This window comes from Lathamus discolor, chromosome 3, assembly GCF_037157495.1.
Source record: "Lathamus discolor isolate bLatDis1 chromosome 3, bLatDis1.hap1, whole genome shotgun sequence".
Taxonomy (NCBI): Eukaryota; Metazoa; Chordata; class Aves; order Psittaciformes; family Psittacidae; genus Lathamus; species Lathamus discolor.
In genome coordinates this window covers 92,820,897-92,839,295 of record NC_088886.1, presented here as the reverse complement: position 1 = coordinate 92,839,295, position 18,399 = coordinate 92,820,897, and the positions used below count along the sequence as shown (strand labels likewise).

The 18,399-nt window shown below is 41.1% G+C and overlaps 1 protein-coding gene and 1 long non-coding RNA gene across 4 annotated transcripts in view; both read right to left on the bottom strand.

Moving 5' to 3' along the window:
• Positions 1–1,554: 1,554 nt before the first annotated feature.
• On the bottom strand, positions 1,555–14,228 carry LOC136011125 (uncharacterized). The gene is made up of 5 exons (XR_010611218.1): positions 14,151–14,228; positions 13,696–13,783; positions 12,138–12,298; positions 11,326–11,475; positions 1,555–3,308 (listed from the first exon to the last, which is right to left on the bottom strand). It is a non-coding gene; the product is annotated as an uncharacterized LOC136011125 (long non-coding RNA).
• A 1,072-nt stretch (positions 14,229–15,300) lies between these two features.
• PLA2R1 (phospholipase A2 receptor 1) overlaps positions 15,301–18,399 on the bottom strand; it is a 38,933-nt gene continuing 35,834 nt past the window's right edge. For all 3 annotated transcript variants that reach the window (XM_065670609.1, XM_065670610.1, XM_065670611.1), the window contains exon 30: positions 15,301–18,233. In XM_065670609.1, coding sequence (XP_065526681.1) covers positions 18,016–18,233 — 218 coding nt within the window. In that variant the 3' untranslated portion in view covers positions 15,301–18,015. The remainder of the gene's footprint in view (positions 18,234–18,399) is intronic.

Here is an 18,399-nt window from a genome sequence, read left to right as displayed (position 1 = left end):
CAGAGTATTCTTTGAGCTACATTCCTGGAACTGCCTCTAAAAGCTAGAAGATGCTGAGTATTAACCTAAAAAATAGGTGCAAATTGTGCTTTACAATGAACTCCGTGCTGATTTACAATGAAAGACCCTAAATCTGCAGCAATCCCTGCAGAATACCAGTGGCTTTTCTCTCACACCGAACTAAAACTTCATGAAAGTCCATGTTGTGCAGGAGTGGATAAATACAGTTTATAACAGTGTGAAGGGAATATAAACCAGTCATTTTTCTACTGTTATACTGTAGCTGCTGAAATAGAAAAAGGTGGGTACTTTTTCTGTCCCTTATGTCAGCTCCAACACAAGATTAAGAGCCTAAGTGAAGTTACTGTGACTTGTAGTTCAGCCTAGTTCTTGACACAAGGTTAACACACGTACTTCTGAGCCAACTCCCTAATGGTGCAATTTAAGGCATCATTTAATCCTAGGCAGTGCTGGCCTAAAAGTGTGTATGAAACCCATTTGACCCCCTGCACTAGGTTACTGCCACTAGCTGTACCCCCATCCTGCTAATCACCTATTCTTTAGCAGAGGAAAAGAGCATCTCAGCTTTACTGCTCTTTTGGCCAGTGTGTCAAGATCATTTTTCTCTTGCAAACTCAAGCATTAGTGGGGATTTCTAGACTCAGAACAATCACAGCAGCAGAGAAATGCATATAAAAGGCAACTGATTTCTTTCCGGTAAGGTGTCCTCACCGAAATGTTATTTCTAACCAATCCAAGCTGTTACTCTCATTGCATCCAGCATGGCTGCCAGCCAGCAGCTGCAGAATGCTCACAAAAACAATACTAAAAGAACGGAAGTAACTGAACCAGATCTGTTCTGCCTGTATCATGTCCCTCAAAGTGAAAAGAGGTTATCTCCTATTTCTTCCAGACAGGAGAAGGTTGGCAGGCAAATTTTATATCCCTTTCCAATGGGAATAGCCTCACTTGGCTGGCACAATTCTAGCTCTTATTTGTCTCTAAGGTGGAATCCGAGTAAAGAACAGAATGCACTAGGCAAGTTGCCCTTTCCCTGGTAACCAAACTGGCTTTTGCTAACATTTAAAAACAAACAGCTGTCAGTGAGTCACTGGAGAGCTGTGCAAGTCGAGTAAAAAGCCTGAAAGCAAAAAAACCCCAAGGTGTGGCTAGCTGAAGTGAGTGCACTGAGTGAATAATCTAGGCCAGAGTTTGCACCGAGTAAATGCAAGGAACATGGACAAACTGCGCGCCAGCGCGCTTCAGCAGCTAATCACACTAACGCTATCTTAGGATGATTTCTCCCAGCTACCCACATTTTTTTGTTCGTGGTGAAATAATTCACTTGGTTTCTTCTCTCCTTTCTCAAATGAGCTTATTTTCAGACAAGTTACCCTTAACTCTTGATCTCCAAAATACCTTATATAATCACCACCTCTGAGTAATTTAAAAGCATCGCTTTGTTATGTTATCCAAACAAACAAGCATTATTTAGAAGATTTTATACAAGATAAACCATCTATATATAGAGCATGCAAGTTTGGGTTTGTCTCTTATTAACATAAACATTGAGCAATTTTCATGACTTGTGCGCTCCTAAAACAGGTCACTGGGTTTTCAAGGAGGCATCTTTTCAGTCATCGAGTTTTCAAATATAAACACTGTGTTGCACATTGGCAGCTTTTGAAATAAGCCCAATTCAGTTTGTTGATGAAAAAGTTTAATCATATGACTGGCAGCATTTGAGTTTAAGCTGGCAAAAGTTCTGAAAAACCATGTTGCCAATCAAAACCCCCCATATTACACAAGCATCTGACATCACACCAGTGCCTAATAAAGCTTTGCAGTGACAGTTTCTTTGATTAAAAATAGAGCCTCAGAATCATAAATTATGTAGCATTTAATTTGTTGATACCAGAAACCTCAACACACCCATCTAACGCCCATACAGTGTTATTGCAGTTATGCCAAATGGGATCTGTGCCAACCAGATTGCTGGACACTACATTATTCACATTTTCAAAAGACAGCACCCAGTGTAGTCAGGATGCATTTCATGAATAAAGATGAGACCTATCTGAAAAACTGAAGTAACAACTCATCTCTACAGAATGTATTAGTAAAGAATAGGAACAACCATCATCTAGTTGTGCCAAAATTCAATGTAAAGAAGGAAACATTTATAACAACACAGACTTAAATTTGTGTAATGGAAGATGCTCAAAGCCAATCCCTTTTTTCCTGCACTGCCTCTAGCAATGTGGAACATTTACCCAATGTTCTCCCTTGACATTTTCCATGGAGGCAGTGGCATGACCAGCAGTTCAAATGCTGTATCTAGCTGTTTTTACAGTGGGAAACACTGTCACCACACACTAGCTCATACTTGCCATTTGGAGTCAGCAGCAGCTTTTGCCATCTACTGCAGAATGTGACAAAAATCAAAATTCCAGCACGTGGCTAGTTTGTTACCTGATTATTTTTCTCAAGATAGAATGAAGTGCCTTGATTTCTTCTGAATGACTAAGGCTAGGCACATAGCCTCCGAGTGCTCCACAGAACCTTTCGGCTTCTTCCCAGGTCCTGATTCACAGCACTCACTCACTGGGGAAGAACTTCCCAACAGCCAAACATCAGAGTAAAAAATGACACAAGTGATAGCCTTTTTAAACCACTCCTGTACTATTAAAATATGGCCACTGTAGACAGGAATGAGGAACTGCTATTTCCATAGGGAGGGAGCTTGACTTCTTAACAATTATTTTCTTTTTTTTCAGTTTGTTTGACAACAGCCAGACTCTGAAGTTTAGCTGACAAAATTTGTTTCAAATGCAACATATTCCATATGGCAGACTTGCTGTTTTTCTTTACCAGAAAGATTTTAGAAAACAACACCCAACTCATTCCAAAACTGCAAGCCAAGTTATAGGTTTTAAGGGATAGGATTTTTCCTTTCAAATTTATCGTGAACTGCAAAGCCCAGTGTTCACAGAAACCAGGTCTGTTTGGGTGCTGCAGGTGAAGGAAATTCTTCAGCAAGCTCTTTGCTACCTGTATGTATCAGAGTTGCATATCTGGCTCACACACCTCAGCTAACATGTCCACTTGATCCCCTTGACTGAGGTACAAGCCAGTTCCCATCAACTGGATCTCTCTGCAGACATGCTGCATTTGGTCAACAGGAGTTTTGGAGAAGCTGCCAGGGCCAGCTGTCACGCCCCATCAGCATCTTTGTCTGTTGATATCAGGGAATGTCTTTCTTTGGGCGTCGGTTTGGCTTTGACTCCTGCTGGGATGTCTGTGTGCTCCTGGAACAACAAAAATAATACAAGTGGTACTTCAACATTCAGAGAACTGCTTAAAACTGTGCAGTAAGTGGTAAACGATACTGGTTTGTAGCACTTTAAAAAGGGGCCTCTGATACCCGCACTGTGCTATTTTAATGTAAACTGCACCTCAGTGCTGTAGCTCTATTGGCACTATATATGTGCTCAATCCCCTCAAAAAGCTGTTTTCTGTTGTCACTGTACCAGTGTAGGATTATTGCTCAAATTACGATTGTAGAAGCAGGCTACAACTCAGATGATATTTTGTAGCACATCACATTTGTTGCAAAACACATAGTTTGGAGGAGTGGCTTAAAAGAACATCAGCTATTTAGCAAATACAAATTCATTCAGGCGGAAGAACTGTTACATTTAAATGAAAAAGCTTTTTTTCTATTTTTTTTTTTCTTTAAACACACAGAGAAGAACGGTTTCAATAAAAGTGCTGGGGAACAGCCTGTGGGTCTGAGTCTCACATGATGTTCTGGAGGCAAAATTTAGCTTGTTGAAGGGAAGATGAAGATAAGACCTTCTCCAATGGCACGCTCCAAAATGCTCTCACACCTTTTGTGTGACCAGAAAGGGGGCAAACTTTCAATACGCAGCTTAAAGGATGTTACAAAGAGCAAAATTTCAGATTGATCTGGAGGTGGGAGCACTTCTGAGATTAAAAGAACCCACATGAAAAGGGTGGACTCATTGGGGACTAAACTGATGGCATTTAAAGGCTGTGATTGATTAAGCTATGAACTGAAGAGCAGCAGGTGTAGGGAACACACTGTTCCCCATGCAATCAGCCGAGGCTTGGAAATCGTGTCTTTTTAGGTGCAGGAGAGGCCAGAGCGCAGAAATAAGGAATGGAAACCAAAGTGCCTTTCAAATGGGAGATGAAGGAAACAAACACTGCAACACACATACTTCTACACAAATGCTAAAAAGCCAAATAATAAATGGATGGAAATCAAGTGTGTAGTCTTATGCAAAGACAATGACATCCTAGACGTGTAAGACATCACCATACCAGAACATAAAATACATAGAAAATAGAAGAGTCACCTCTACTGGTGATGGAGTATTGAAATTTATTAAGGAGATCTTACAATCAAATCAAATTAGAAAAGTAGGGAGCCAGCAGTTGACACAGAATCCACATAGACCAAAATGTCATCTTTAAGCATCTGTAAGTACTGAGTCTGCAGACTGCCTGCCTGACCAGAAGGACAGAATGGGTATGTTGAGAGAGACAGATGGGCAAAAAGGGCAAAGAGTGTGGGGAATACAACCAAAACTGTACTTCAGATAATCCCTGTGTTGTCAGGACACTGCAGCATTGGAATGTAACACAGACTACATTCGACTCCATCAATACTGCTTCACGGAGTAATGGGACAGGGAGGCCACTGAAGAGATGCAGCCCTCCATATGGTCCTCATTAACACAGAAAATCGTGTCCTACATCTTCTGCTCACAGTTGCTGTTCCTGTGTTTGTATTTAAAATTCCTACAGGCCTGACAAAGGTCAAGCATTCACAGCAGTTACGTGTAGTTTCAAAAGAAAGAGACATAGAAATGAGGAAGCTTGTGAAGAAGAAACAAAAAGGAGAACTAGAAACAGTAAATTGTAAAAGGTGGAGCTGAATTTGATGAGGGATGCACAGCACAGCATCAGTGTATGCCATCTACTAAAGTTTTGAGAACTGGTAAAAGGAAATGAGCACAGATAATCTCACTACTGAGCAGATTATTAGAAACAAGAAGTTTAAGTCATCTCAAAATAAAAACCACAGAAAGATTCATAAACCAACACATTAAAGGAATGCACAGTGAAATAACAATAAAAAAGTGTGATCAGCAGCTAGCAAAAGGAATCCAGGCTAATATTAAATCATTCCTTAGACACATCAAGACCAAGAAGCCCACTGGAGTCCGATGGTGCAAATGACAACTGTAGAGTGAAAAAAAGGAAAGGCCAAAACATTTCCAGAGAAGCCAAACGATGTATTTGCATGTAGACACTGGAATAAACAGGTAAACCACACACTTGAACCCTTCTTTCTGAGGGAGTCTGCAGAGACTCTGCCTGAAAGGTGCTAACTGTGAAAGGCTGTAATAAGGCTGAAATAACAGACTAATAGCTCTACCTTTCTCATTAAGCTCTCTCTGTGCCGGGAGGCTGGAGGGTGGCAATGTGACACTGATCCCTAAAAAAAGATTTCAGGGTGGAAATGAGGGGACAGGATGGAAAACGCTAAAGGCTGGCAAGCCTAACATCAGTGCCAGGCAAAGCAGAAAAGCTGTGATAAAGGATAGAATTAGTGTGCATCCAGATAAATATGATCTATCTGGGCAGTGCCAACACATCTTTTCTAAATGCAGTATTTACCATCTCAGCCTCTAGATGGTTTTTTTTACAAGGTCAGCAAGCATGCAGACAAGAATGATCTAGCTGATGTGGTCCACCAAGTAATTTCTTGATCCAGAGGAAAATTCCTACTGGGCGAACAAATCAGCAGGCACTCCTAACTGGAACTTGCTGTTCACATTTTTCTACTGAAGTGAGTGGGCTTTGTTGTAAAGAAATTATTTGCACCTTACTCTTGTTATTTCTGAGGGTGAGACTGAAATAGCTTTTGTTATTACCCACATGAAGCTGGGACTTGAACAAGAACTACCTGTCTGTGACTCAACACTCGCGCAACTCAAGATAAAGTTTGTGGGTGGACAGTGCATACAAATGAGTTTATAGAACTCTTCTCTGTGCTCGACACCAAAGGTAAATCAGGGACAGTCTATGAGAGTATTGCTATCAGCTTTTCATCACTGCACAAGTACCGCTGGTGAGCTGGTTTCATGTGCTTGACGCAGAATATATGAGGGAGAATGAAGATAATACATAACAGCACAGATCCCTTATGACTGAGATCAGCAGTGCTTTGCACATGCACTAACCATTAACAAGCTTCTAGACAAAACTTCAGAGTAGACTTCAAGCTATAAAGCCTTCAGCATTTGGTTACTTCAGAGATCATCTCTGTGAAAGACATACATTGTAGAGATCATCAGCCGTGTTCAAGCTGAATCTGTTCTTAATTCAGTAACTACCAGGCTAAAACAAGTTCTCAGTGCTTCCTTTTAGAGCTGATCTGCTTTATTCTAAGCACTGAAATATTTCTTCGAGCACAAAGTGGAATTTAGGCTCCCTCTTCCCCACAAATGAGTACTGTTAGTACTGGAGCACAGTCTCACCCATGTTCTCATTGTTTCTTGTTCAATGTTTACTTATTAGTGTAGAGTCCACAGTTAGACTATGTTCACCTTCTGAATCTAGCCCTTGACTTGACAACCTGTACTCTTTAGAAAGACAAAGTGCTAAAAGTATATTGATTTTAACATTAACTTAGTGATGCAACCACTAACTTTAGAAGGGAATCCTTATGGCAACAATAACTGTATTTGTTAAACCTAGCATTTATCTTTAACCTTTACTCCCACACACTTTTATAGCCACAAGCCCTGCCAGAGAGGAGACGACAGACAGGCAAAATAGGAACAAGCAAAAGGAAAGCCAAGAGTCTTGACTTTAAAAGCAAAAGTTGGTGGAGACTCCAAGTCAGAGCATATTTTATGCATTTAACACATGTTTAAATGCAAAGGTTGAACATAAAAAGAAAGCATGAGCAAACACAAACACAGTGCTAGAGATCCCTTTAAACAGAAGTTGCCTTCAATTACTTTACTTTTATAAACAATACCATGGATTTTGAAAGATTGCTAATGCTCTAATATAACACCATAACAACACTGTAATGAAACATCCTGGGATGGTAACCTCACATTTTTAACCCAATACATAACTGAAAATAAACTTAGTTTATCCATTTCATGACATTGTCATTTTAGCTCCTCCTTGTTGCTTCTATTAGCCTGAACTGAGAACAAAAGTTGTTTCAAGTTTAGTTGGAAAAAAATAACTTTGGAAATTAAATTTTACCAACAGTTTTCTGGCATAACATGTATCTGTTTGGCTTCAGAAGCAGCCTGGAAACAGTGATAGAATAAGGTACTTCATGCAAAAGGGGGTCCCCTTAGTAACAAGATGTTTTTGCAGCTTGCATAGTACTTGGCAATCATTCTCCCTAGAAAACACACACACACACACACACCATTTTATAGGGGGAACACTCAAAGCAAAAAACAGGTGAGTTGGTCAACATGAAATAGCAATAGTAGTAAAGCCAGCAAAACAGAGGCTTTTGCCTGTACCTGCCCCAAAACAGCACAACAGTAAAATGCACAGCTTCTCTTTCCTTTTTGCCCAGCTCTCCTCTGAGATACAGGAATAAAGACTGGCTGCTTCATGGATTCAATGACCGACCATTGCTCTGTTGTCATTTGGTTACTTGCTTGTTATTAGTATTATAATTGCCTAAGCACAGAAACAGTGATGCATGCCTCATATCTTGAATATTCCACCCATTAGATTTGTTTGCTTGGTTGGAAGTTTGTTTTTTTCTCACAAGGGTAGGATGAAAGCAGCAGGACCCACAACTGAAGCATCTCACACAACTGGCACTTCACCAGCAGGAGGGGCTGGGTCCCCTTTGCAGGAATTCCTGTGCAAATATGCGGATTTCCCCTCTGATCTTGAAGTGCCTGGTAACATACTAAGACTGTCACTCATGGTCACTGAGAGATGCTCGAGTTTAACGTGTTTGGTCACAAGTACTGTAAGTGTTCATTTTACATAACTAGTTGCAATTTAAATCAGTCCCGGAAGGGACAGGAAACTATTGCAGCATTCTGGAAATGGCACACTTTGTAATTACTCCATCATTTCTAATATCTGTCAGTACACACACACGAGTTACATCAAAATAACTACAGAGAGCTGCAAATTATCAGGGAATGGACAAGTTCAGAACATACTTTGCTAGCCACTGTATAGGCTACTGGATAGGACTTTAGCTGACCTTGTAATACCACCTACAGCATTACAAAGTCAAAAATATGCACATAGAATCACAGAATGGCTTGGGTTGGAAGAGACCTTAAAGATCATCTAGTTCCAAGCCTCCTGCCACGTCTCTGATAGGAAATTAATTGTCAAGCAATTCAACTTTAAAAAGGTTGCCTAACAGTAACATTTTTCTCTAACAGCCTGACACCTAAAATGACTGCACACTGAATTATGGGGAAGAAAACAAAAATCAGTTTGGCATCCCACATGATCTATTTGTTTTAAATAATGCATTCTGCTATGTCTATTTTGGCACGCACTTGCTAACAGCAGATGTCTCTGTGCTGCAACCAATGTATCAACCAGGAAAAGAATTCCAATGTTAAGCAAATGATGAAAGTTGTTCCTAAATGTCTTTTCTTCTCCTATCTTTTGAGTTGTGTTTGGTGGGGGTTTATTCCCACCACCCCACCCCCCGGTTGTTTTTTTTGTTAGTTTTTTTTTTGTACCAGGATTTTTTTTTTCTTTCATCTTTTTTTTTTTTTTTTCTGTTTCCATTTCACCATATAATTATAGCTAAGACTGGCCACAACTTAAACACTGAACTGCACTGGAATTCGGTGTAATGCCAATGCCTAATGCTTCCTTTCTTCTATCCCTAAAACACTTAAGATGGGGGAAAAATACCTGTACAGACTACATAGTCACCTCTCTGTCCAGGTTGAAGTGTAAGGATTAGAGCATCCAGGTAGAGTAAGATGTAAATATGTAACAGCAGAGTCTACTTTCCAAAGATTATTATGCTTTCCCTCCACCCACCCTCTTGTGATTTATATTTTTACATTAGGGTTCTGAATATTTACCGCAGTAGCTTTTGAATAGTATTTTCTAAGGTACAGTCTGCAGCTTGATGCTCCTCTCCTCTTTAGAGCTTTGAAAACCCACTTTTCCTTATTGCAAAGTGGTCAAGAGGCAGACACAATCGTTTTCCCCCCCCTATGACTTATATCACTATAAATGTATAACTTCTCATGATTCCTTAGGTGTTTGACTTATTTCTGCTTCAGAACTGCTGAATCATACTACAGGGAGAAAATGAGTCTAAGACTGAATTGTTATCCATCTTAAATTCAGTTATATATCGCAAATTATCTCCTCCCTGTCTGCATAAAATACAAGCCACAGAACAGGTATTTCTTTTCCAGAGAAACCCACATCGCCTTTTATATTTTCCCAGCATGTTTTGTATGCTCATTTCCAAGTCAATCTCTTCTCTAGAGGGTTAATAATTAGCAAACTGACCTCCCCCAGCTGGTTTTGTTCAAAGTGCTGTCATCCTCCTGAATTCAGTCAACATCTATCAGAAACAAAGACATCAAACAAAGCATATTTATGCTTCAGTATTCTCTTGTGAAGTTTTGGCCTCCAGCCAGAAAATCTTCTTATTTTCAAGTAAGCTTTATTTTTCTTTCCCAGCAGTTAGTGTGGATCAGAAGAAAGACTGCTTTAAAATGCAGTCATAAAAACAATACACTAGCTCTGATATAGCGCTGTGTACCTTAGGTTAAGCCTTGCATTTGTTTTGGGTGTCGTATTTGGTATCATGTTCCAATGTGAGCTTTCTAGGGCTCCAGCTTTTTTCAGCATCTATTGAATGTTCCTCTCTCTCCAGAGGGAGACACAAAACCTCCTAGCTGGATTAGAGCTCTATTTAAATACCATATCCATAAATGTTGAATAATGTCCATGTCAGAATTAATTTTCTTCTTTTTGATGTGATTATGCAAATGGATTAAATGCATCCAACTTCAAGAAGGAAATTTTTGATGATTTTATGATCCTGGTAGAACTGAGGGCAACCGTTCCTGCCTTTTCTCATAACTTATGGCTTTGCTTTGAATGTCATGGGCCTTACAGTCTATCCAGTAGCTCCTGAACCAGATTTGGCCACAGACACACTCCAGCAGACCCACATGGAACTAGGAACAGTTATTTGTAAGTCTGCCAAAAGCTGCCCTGTAAGTCAGTCATACCTGAGAGCTTTGAACTGAGCAGTTGCTGTGCACGAAGTTGCTGTTTCCACCAAGTGTTACAAAGGGGGAGGAAGGAGAAGCCCGGGACATCGCTCTCTCCTGAGAGGGCTGCTGCTTCTCCCGGGCGGCTATCCCCACCTAGGATCCAGCTCCAGACCTGCTAAGGCAACTGGACCACTCAAAGGTACCTCTCAAAGACAACTTCAAAGTACCACCCAAGTGAACAGGTCATCAGGTGCCCCATCACCTGGGTCCGTGACTTCTCTGGGGGAAAACAGACCTAAAACTGAAAAGAGTTCCTTCTTTGCATGTGTCCTTTTGGTTTTGAGGTGCTGTGTTCAGTGGGGCAAGGCACCCCAGAAGCCTGCAGCGGTAAAACCAATGTCAGCTGCATTCCTGGGTATGGTGTGTGGGGAGGAGCCATTCTGCTATTTATACTACAGCTATTTTAAAGGGTAAAGCAGCTGCTGTTTCTGTAGGTATTCTATCAATTTGTTCTTTCCAAAAGGAAAGCCTACTGAAGCTGTTCCGATGCATTTCCACATTTAACTGAAGAGAACCTTATTTTTTTTTTATAGTAACAATGTGTCACTTATGTACAACTCCATCTTCAATGTTTGTTTTTGAAACAATAATTAAAGCAATTTACTTGCCTCTCAGCAGTTGTCATCCCATAGGAATACCAGGACATGATATGTGGAACAGAAACAACACCTTCTTACCTTTTCAGAAAGAATCCTTCTGATGTTGTTCAGTATTAAATAACATAATATGTAATGCCTAGGTCATGTAAGCATTTAGGTAGGTGACAGATATCAGATATATAATAGGATCAGGAGAAACATCCCAAAAGAAAATAGTGCAGATAAAGCAGAATTATGGGTAACCTGTGCTAGGACCATAACAAATGAAGCCTTACATGACTTAGAATATTCTTTTACTTTATATTAAAAGTTTATGTACTCCAGCTTATTGGCAGTGCCCAATGTTAGAGATTCTGCTTGCGTACCTGAATGAATTTGGAAGCATCAAGGTCTGGGGTGGAGTCCCAAATCCAGCATTGGTGAAGCCATGCAGCCCGAAGCTGCTGAGGAGGTAGAGTCTGCCTTTTATCAGCACCATGCAAGCTTGCTTTTGGTTTCCAGCAAGGGCTTCTCACCTACAAGGCACACAAGGTTTAGGACAGGAAGAAGTGGCAAAGCAGGTTTAATCAGGTTATGGATGGTTCAATGGCCTAAGATCATGCTTCAGAATAAATGACCTGAAGAAATAGCTTTCTGAAAGTACTTGATGGACTAATTTTCTTTAAAATACAGAGGATTGTTTGTACAGCATCAATTTTTTAAGATGAATATCCATCTATAAAAATCTGAGAAGATACGTGGATAGTTTTTGTTTTCCAATGTATATTCTGAGACATTGACCCAGCCACTGCATTCTACCAGTCAACCCAGTAGTGGTAGAAGGCCTTCAACCACCCAGTGACTGCCGCTATTAGCTGCAGGCTGGCTGCCTCTGTGGCATGCAGGTTGTTAGGCATTTATGTGTGTGGTTCAGAGAAAGAATCTTCCCCTACTAGCATGCAGAGAAGAGTGACTTTTAGTCCACTACATATTTCAACATTTACCTTGTATCTATAATTTTAGCTGTTGCCACTAAAACTATGTTTTGAAGCATTTATTTCTGAGAACAGAGGTAGAGACTTAGTCTGCAGGCTGAGGTTAAGAAAATGTTAGGATTTGTTACAACAGCAACAAGTCAAGGAACAAAAATAAGCATCAAAAATAAAGGAAATTGTAGTAGAAGTGTTTCTGCTATTACCTAACTGTGCACTTTTGGAAATGATTACAGCTGAGAACCACTTCAGTAGTCACAAATTATTGTGGTGTTACTTGCAAGCACTTTGGCAGGCTGGGTCTAGTACACTTCCTTTGACAACTGCAGTTGCTTCATCACAGGAGAATTGGGAAGGTCTAGAAGAGCTGCAGTATAAGGATATAGAATCATAGAATAGTTAGGGTTGGAAAGGACCTCAAGATCATCTAGTTCCAGCCCCCCTGCCATGGGCAGGGACACCTCACAATAAACCATCCCACCCAAGGCTTCATCCAACCTGGCCTTGAACACTGCCAGGGATGGAGCACTCACAACCACCCCGGACAACCCATTCCAGTGCCTCACCACCCTAACAGGAAAGAATTTCCTCCTTAGATCCAATCTAAACTTCCCCTGTTTAAGTTTTAACCAGTTACCGCTTGTCCTGTCACTACAGTCCCTAACGAAGAGTCCCTCCCCAGCATCCCTATAGACCCCCTTCAGGTACTGGAAGGCTGCTATGAGGTCCCCACGCAGCCTTCTCTTCTCCAGGCTGAACAGCCCCAACTTTCTCAGCCTGTCTTCATACGGGAGGTGCTTCAGTCCCCTGACATTATAAAACATTATAAAACATTATAAAAACTAACATTACATTATAAAAATATAACATTAAAATATAACATTATTATTAATATAACATTAAAAATATAACATTATAAAAACTAAGACCTTGAAGTGAGGCTTTATTCCAAAATTATTCTCAGCACCATTTTTTATGCTTAAATTTGTATTATCAGAATCCAAGCCATAGTCATCCTGCATAATGATAATGGCTATAGAAAGGGATCAGCAACTCTTACACTCTGAGCACTTCACAGAATAAATTGAGAGAAGGAGAAAATGAAACTGCTTTCAAAAGTGCTATGGAATGTTTACTTATGGAATGGATGTCTAAAATGTATAATAATTTCAATTTCTATGTCTTCATTTTCATTTGCCCATGTAAATTAGTAAGTAAATGCCTGCATTGCTACAGCCAAGGAATAAAATGCTAAACCAAATCCATTTACAGTAATGGGACCTGGCTGGAGTGTTTTCTGTGAATTACCTTTCCAGTAAAGGGACCAGAACGAAAACATACCTCAAGGATATACTTACTTATTTATTTAATACTCAGGAACCCAAGTGGATTTTCCCATCACTCATCAAACAGAAGAAAAAGCCACAGACCAAAGTAAAGACCTGAGTTATTCCAATCTGAGCATTTCAATGCATCCCCTTAAAGTTGTTGAGAACAAACCCTGAGACTTGGAAAAGCTGTTTTAACACAGCTTTGTAATGTTCCAGCTATGGCTAAGAGCTGACACTGATATTTGCAGACCCCTAACTTGGGAGCTTCGCTGCTCATTTAATGAAAACTTCCAAAGGATCCGGAGCAGCTCCCTGACTTTTTATTCTTGCGCAGCCCATTTTGCCAGCTCTGTGTGTTCCAGTGCCATCTACTGGCCAAACCGAGACTGTGTTTCCAAGCCCCAAAATCAACTTTAATCCAGAGCACACCTACCATCTCAGAACATCGTAACTCCTGTGAATTTGCTTCTGACAGTCATCTACACGAGGGCTGCATCAGATTGCAATAGATCAGCGCTGGCCTGGGGGGATTTAAAACCAACATTCCACTTATTACCAAAGGAAATATTATATTATTATTATAGCTTAAGAAAGGGTGCCTTTTATATTTATTTATTTTTTTTAAGCTGAGGATTTAGAGGCCCATTGCTGAATGCATGCAATTTAGCTTTTAGCCAAAACATTCTAAATGCCCTGGAGGAAAAGCATGCCACGGATTTCATCACAGTGAGTTTATTATTACAAGATACTGAGGATGCCTGTTACTACACTAATGGAGGTGCAATGCGATGAAAGAAAAAAGCAGGAGGCTAAATTAAACAGGAATTTGTGCGATGGTGCCCTGGGAACCAGAGCTGGTCAAGTCTCACAGAGCGTGCAAACCCCTACCTTTTCCCTGCACACCTTCCAGACTGCACTCCACAGATTTCAAGCAGCCCCATGGCTCCTCTCTTGTCATGACCCAGCCACAGAAGTGTGTGTGAAGGTAGGGGAAGGGAGAAGGAGAGCAGAAGAGAGGAGGATCCCTGGACAAAGGGCAGCACTGCACCCAGAAGAAGCACAGCTGGAAGGGGCTTTGCCTGGGAGTCACGTTGCCCACTTACAGCCTTGTGCCCTTTGCTCTGCCCGTTCATGCTGGACATCTCCAGGGCACATATGCTCCCACTGCAGACTCCCATCCGGCTGGAATGTGACAGCTGCATGAGGCATCTCCTTCCCTCAGAGACACTCTGCAAGTACTGCTAAAAGGACCAATTTTTCTCCTGGAGTGGATTTTACAGGTATCAAGCACATGGATTTTTTCTCCAGACCCCAACATCTGGTAGACAAAGTCTGTCATATGTTCGCCTGAATGTATCTACCTCTGGTGGAAATATCCTTCCATCCCCCCAAGTGGTATGAAAATATCCAACACTTTCAGTAAACACTGTCAAAGGAGCATGGCACAAGAAAATGCAACATTCATTTACCTGCTCAGGCTCTGGTGAACCCAGTTCCTTGACATGGGAAGCACTTCAGTGCTAGCCATGGAAGGTACTGTGCTACAGTCCATGCATCTCTACCTTGTTTGTGGCAGAAAGAAGAAGCTCCCACACAGCACAGCCTCTACAGTCCAGCAGGAAAATTCCTCCAGGCTACTACTCATCCCTAATGGCCCCAGCTCCCAGGGCTGCCAGGAACAGGCAGTAGGCTGGAAGAACATCTGTGTGCCAGCGCCATGCTTCTAATCCTTCATCCTTAACTGATGATGCTGTGTCTCCTTCCTCCTCCCAGCACCTCCTCCACACACATTCTGGGACATCTTTGTCCATGCCTTGGGAAACATTGAGGCCACTATACACTGAGACCACCACATGTAGAAACCGTTTGCAATGCCCAGATCTATGTTCATCCACATAGTAAGAAAGGAGGCTGGTGCAAGCTGTTCCTCTTCTACCAGGATGAGCCGGTGTGAAACCTGGGGACTGCTGCTACGAGACACTAAAGCCTGCAGCCAATTAAAGATGGGGAAAGATTCAAGAAAATTACAGCACACAAATTTATTAAGGACACTTTAATTTTCCAGCTGAAATAATACAGTGAAACTCACTGCCAGTGTCATCAAGATCAGCAGTGAAACCATAGCCACCACATACTCTCATCAGGAACAGTACAGGAGACCTCTGATCAAGGGAAAACAAAAGATGGGTAACAAAACCCAGAACAAACGCTAGGAAGCAATCAACAGTTACATTCTTGAGTGAATAATAGCTACAATTATAAAAGTTTAATGATGAAAGATTTAAAAATGAATATTTAAGGGTCTGTTCCCTCAAAACCATTTCAAAGTAGTGAGAAAATACTGCTTGAACTATTTTTCCCTTAATGAAAGGTAACCTACATCAGAGTTAATATTAATCAACGATCACTATTTTGAGGTTAGGGTTATTTATTGTGCCACTGTCCTTCAAACATTCATATTCAAAGGATTACAACATTCTTCAAGGAAAATTGATAAAATGCCTGTGTCAGGTTTTGTGAAAAAGAATATACACCTTCATCAACCACATCAAAATCTGACAAGAGCCTGCATAACTAATAACAACACTGTAACCTGATGAATACACATCTTTGGAGAAAGCACAGCCTACTCTGGCAAACAAAAGCCATCCTGCAAGCCACTCTGCTTGCCGTACTGTGAGAAGGCAGCATTTACACACTAGGCAGTGAATGTGAAGAATGGGATTTGTTGGTTCAAGTTTCTCCAACTGTAGTTTGAACAGGTGAAGTTCTCATGGGGAAGGGGGAAATGGTCACAACCTTTTTTGATTCTCTTCTCCTGGTGGTAAAGAACCTATCACAGTTCATACATACACACTGCAGGTGATCTGGCAACTGTACTCAAAAGTTTCAGTCCACAAAGTCTAATGACAGACTTCATGTAAAAACAGCCCCATAGACAAATCTAGACGACTAAACCCAAACCTTTAAAACATTACTGAATACTAATGTATGGGGTCAAGCCATTAGCCAAACTATACACAGAAAAGCTGTTTATATTTTATACGATGGAAAAACTTGTGATAGCTACACCCATAGAAGTTACAGAAAACAGTAAGTTGAAAATTATATTGGGATCAAAACCATCTGCAGCCCCTTTGACAACCTTTTTGAACAGTTCTGTAAACCGGCACAGAAATACTCCGTGTATTAAATACTTTTTAAAAATAACCCTATACGTAACCATGACACGAACAGGCAATTTTTGTTTCTAGCATTGGCCATGTGAAATGTAATTGAAAGGCAGCCATACATTCCTGTGCATGTGCACAAACCATGTGTAAAACATTTCAGTTGGTCTTGGCTGCTTGCTGAATTCGGAGGAATGTACCTCCATGTTAGGGCTCTTGCTAAGTTACTAGAATGAGTCATCATAAAACAAGCAAACCAACAAGCCCCACAACAAACACAGCCCTGCGCAGCAGCTCTCAGAGGCCACTGAAGGCACAGTAAACCTCTAGAATGGCTCGTCCTGACCAACCTTTTGTTTTTCCACGCTGCAATAAAAACAAGAAATAACATCCCTGAGAACCTGCTAGGAACTCCCAAGAGACGCGGGTGAAGGGTTGGTGAGGGTGGTCCCGTGGAGAGTAAGCACTGCTGTCTTGGGCTGCTGTAACTGAGGTAGTGCTGAGACCTGAGCTGGGTCCTTCACAACCACCAGCCTGCAGACCAACTGGTCAGCTAAGTCTATCTTTTGTTAGCACCTTAGAATGAACACAGAAAGTGAAAAGTGTCCTTCTGAGGGTCTGCTACATCAGCTTATAGGACTACAGCACCCTTTGGGAACAGCTTCCCCATGTATCATCCTCAGCTTTTGAGAGCAGGGTCTCAGAAGAACACACATCAATACTGCTTGCAGAAATACTGCAAGTGAGAAGTAAAGCAATTTATTACCATAACTTCAGCAACAGTTCTTTTTCTTCGGATATTGCTCCAAAGTGTCTTGAAAAAAGGTTGATGGGATTCCATTTCTGAAATAACCTAGGCGAGATATCACCCAGTTACATTTTAACAAGGCACTGGATGCATCTCGAATATATTACCTTGGGGATCACAAAGCCCGGATGCCATTATATTTCTAGACTAACTTGTTTTATAACATGAAATAGGTATCACAGGGCAAACTACCAAAACTCTGGCACCCTCAATTCAAAAGTGACTTCATCTCTCTGCAAGCCTGGAAATCCACCTGGCAAGAATCCACGGTCTGAAAAGTAACTGCTCATTCTGCCGAAGGAATGGCTATTAAAGAAACAAAACCTATCCCATAACCCTAGGGGTATGTTTCAGAGTTCCTAAATTTGATGCCAAATTTTAATGCTGGCTCATGAGCAGATTCTGCAACATATAAAAACAAAACAAAAGCCCAATCACTCCCAAAGGAAAAAGTTCCATGAGAATGCCTGCTGCTCTGGGGCCTTGGACATGACTGCCCCACGTGAGCAGTTGGAAGTTTATAGTGTGGGAGTATTTTCAGTTCCTGGCTTGCCCCAAAGGAGCCAATTTCTCAGTGGTTCTGCCTTGCATCCTCACTTCATCCTAACACAAAGCAAAAGCTCTCCAAGGTAGGGAGCCCCTATGGTATTCATAGGAATGACTGCAAGAGTTTCTCTGGATATGGATGCCCTGGGGAAATTCCCAGGAAGGAGAAAACCACTGCAGATCATGCAGTTCCACATGAAAGATGTGACTGCTTGCTAATTCTGATCAATTAATTGTTGTCACTTGTCTCAAAATCAGAAATGAGGATGCTTTCTTCCAAAGCAGGAACATCAGCATTGATCTGTGGCAAATAGGCATTTCTGACCCACAGTATCCTGCGGAAGAGCTGGTTATTCTGCTTGTAGAGGCACCACAGAAAAAGGGAAATGGCAGCCAGCATCACCAGTGTCACGAGAACAGCCAGAGCGACAAGTCCACGGTCTGATGCTGAAAGGGAGGACAGAAATTGTTCAGAAGAAAATAGAGCTATAATAGATAATTCTAAATATAAACACATAGATGTTTTATGGAAAACATATTATTACTCCCCATATGTCACACATTTTAAATTACAGGTTTAAGAGTGAAAAATGTCACCTCACAAAATACCAGC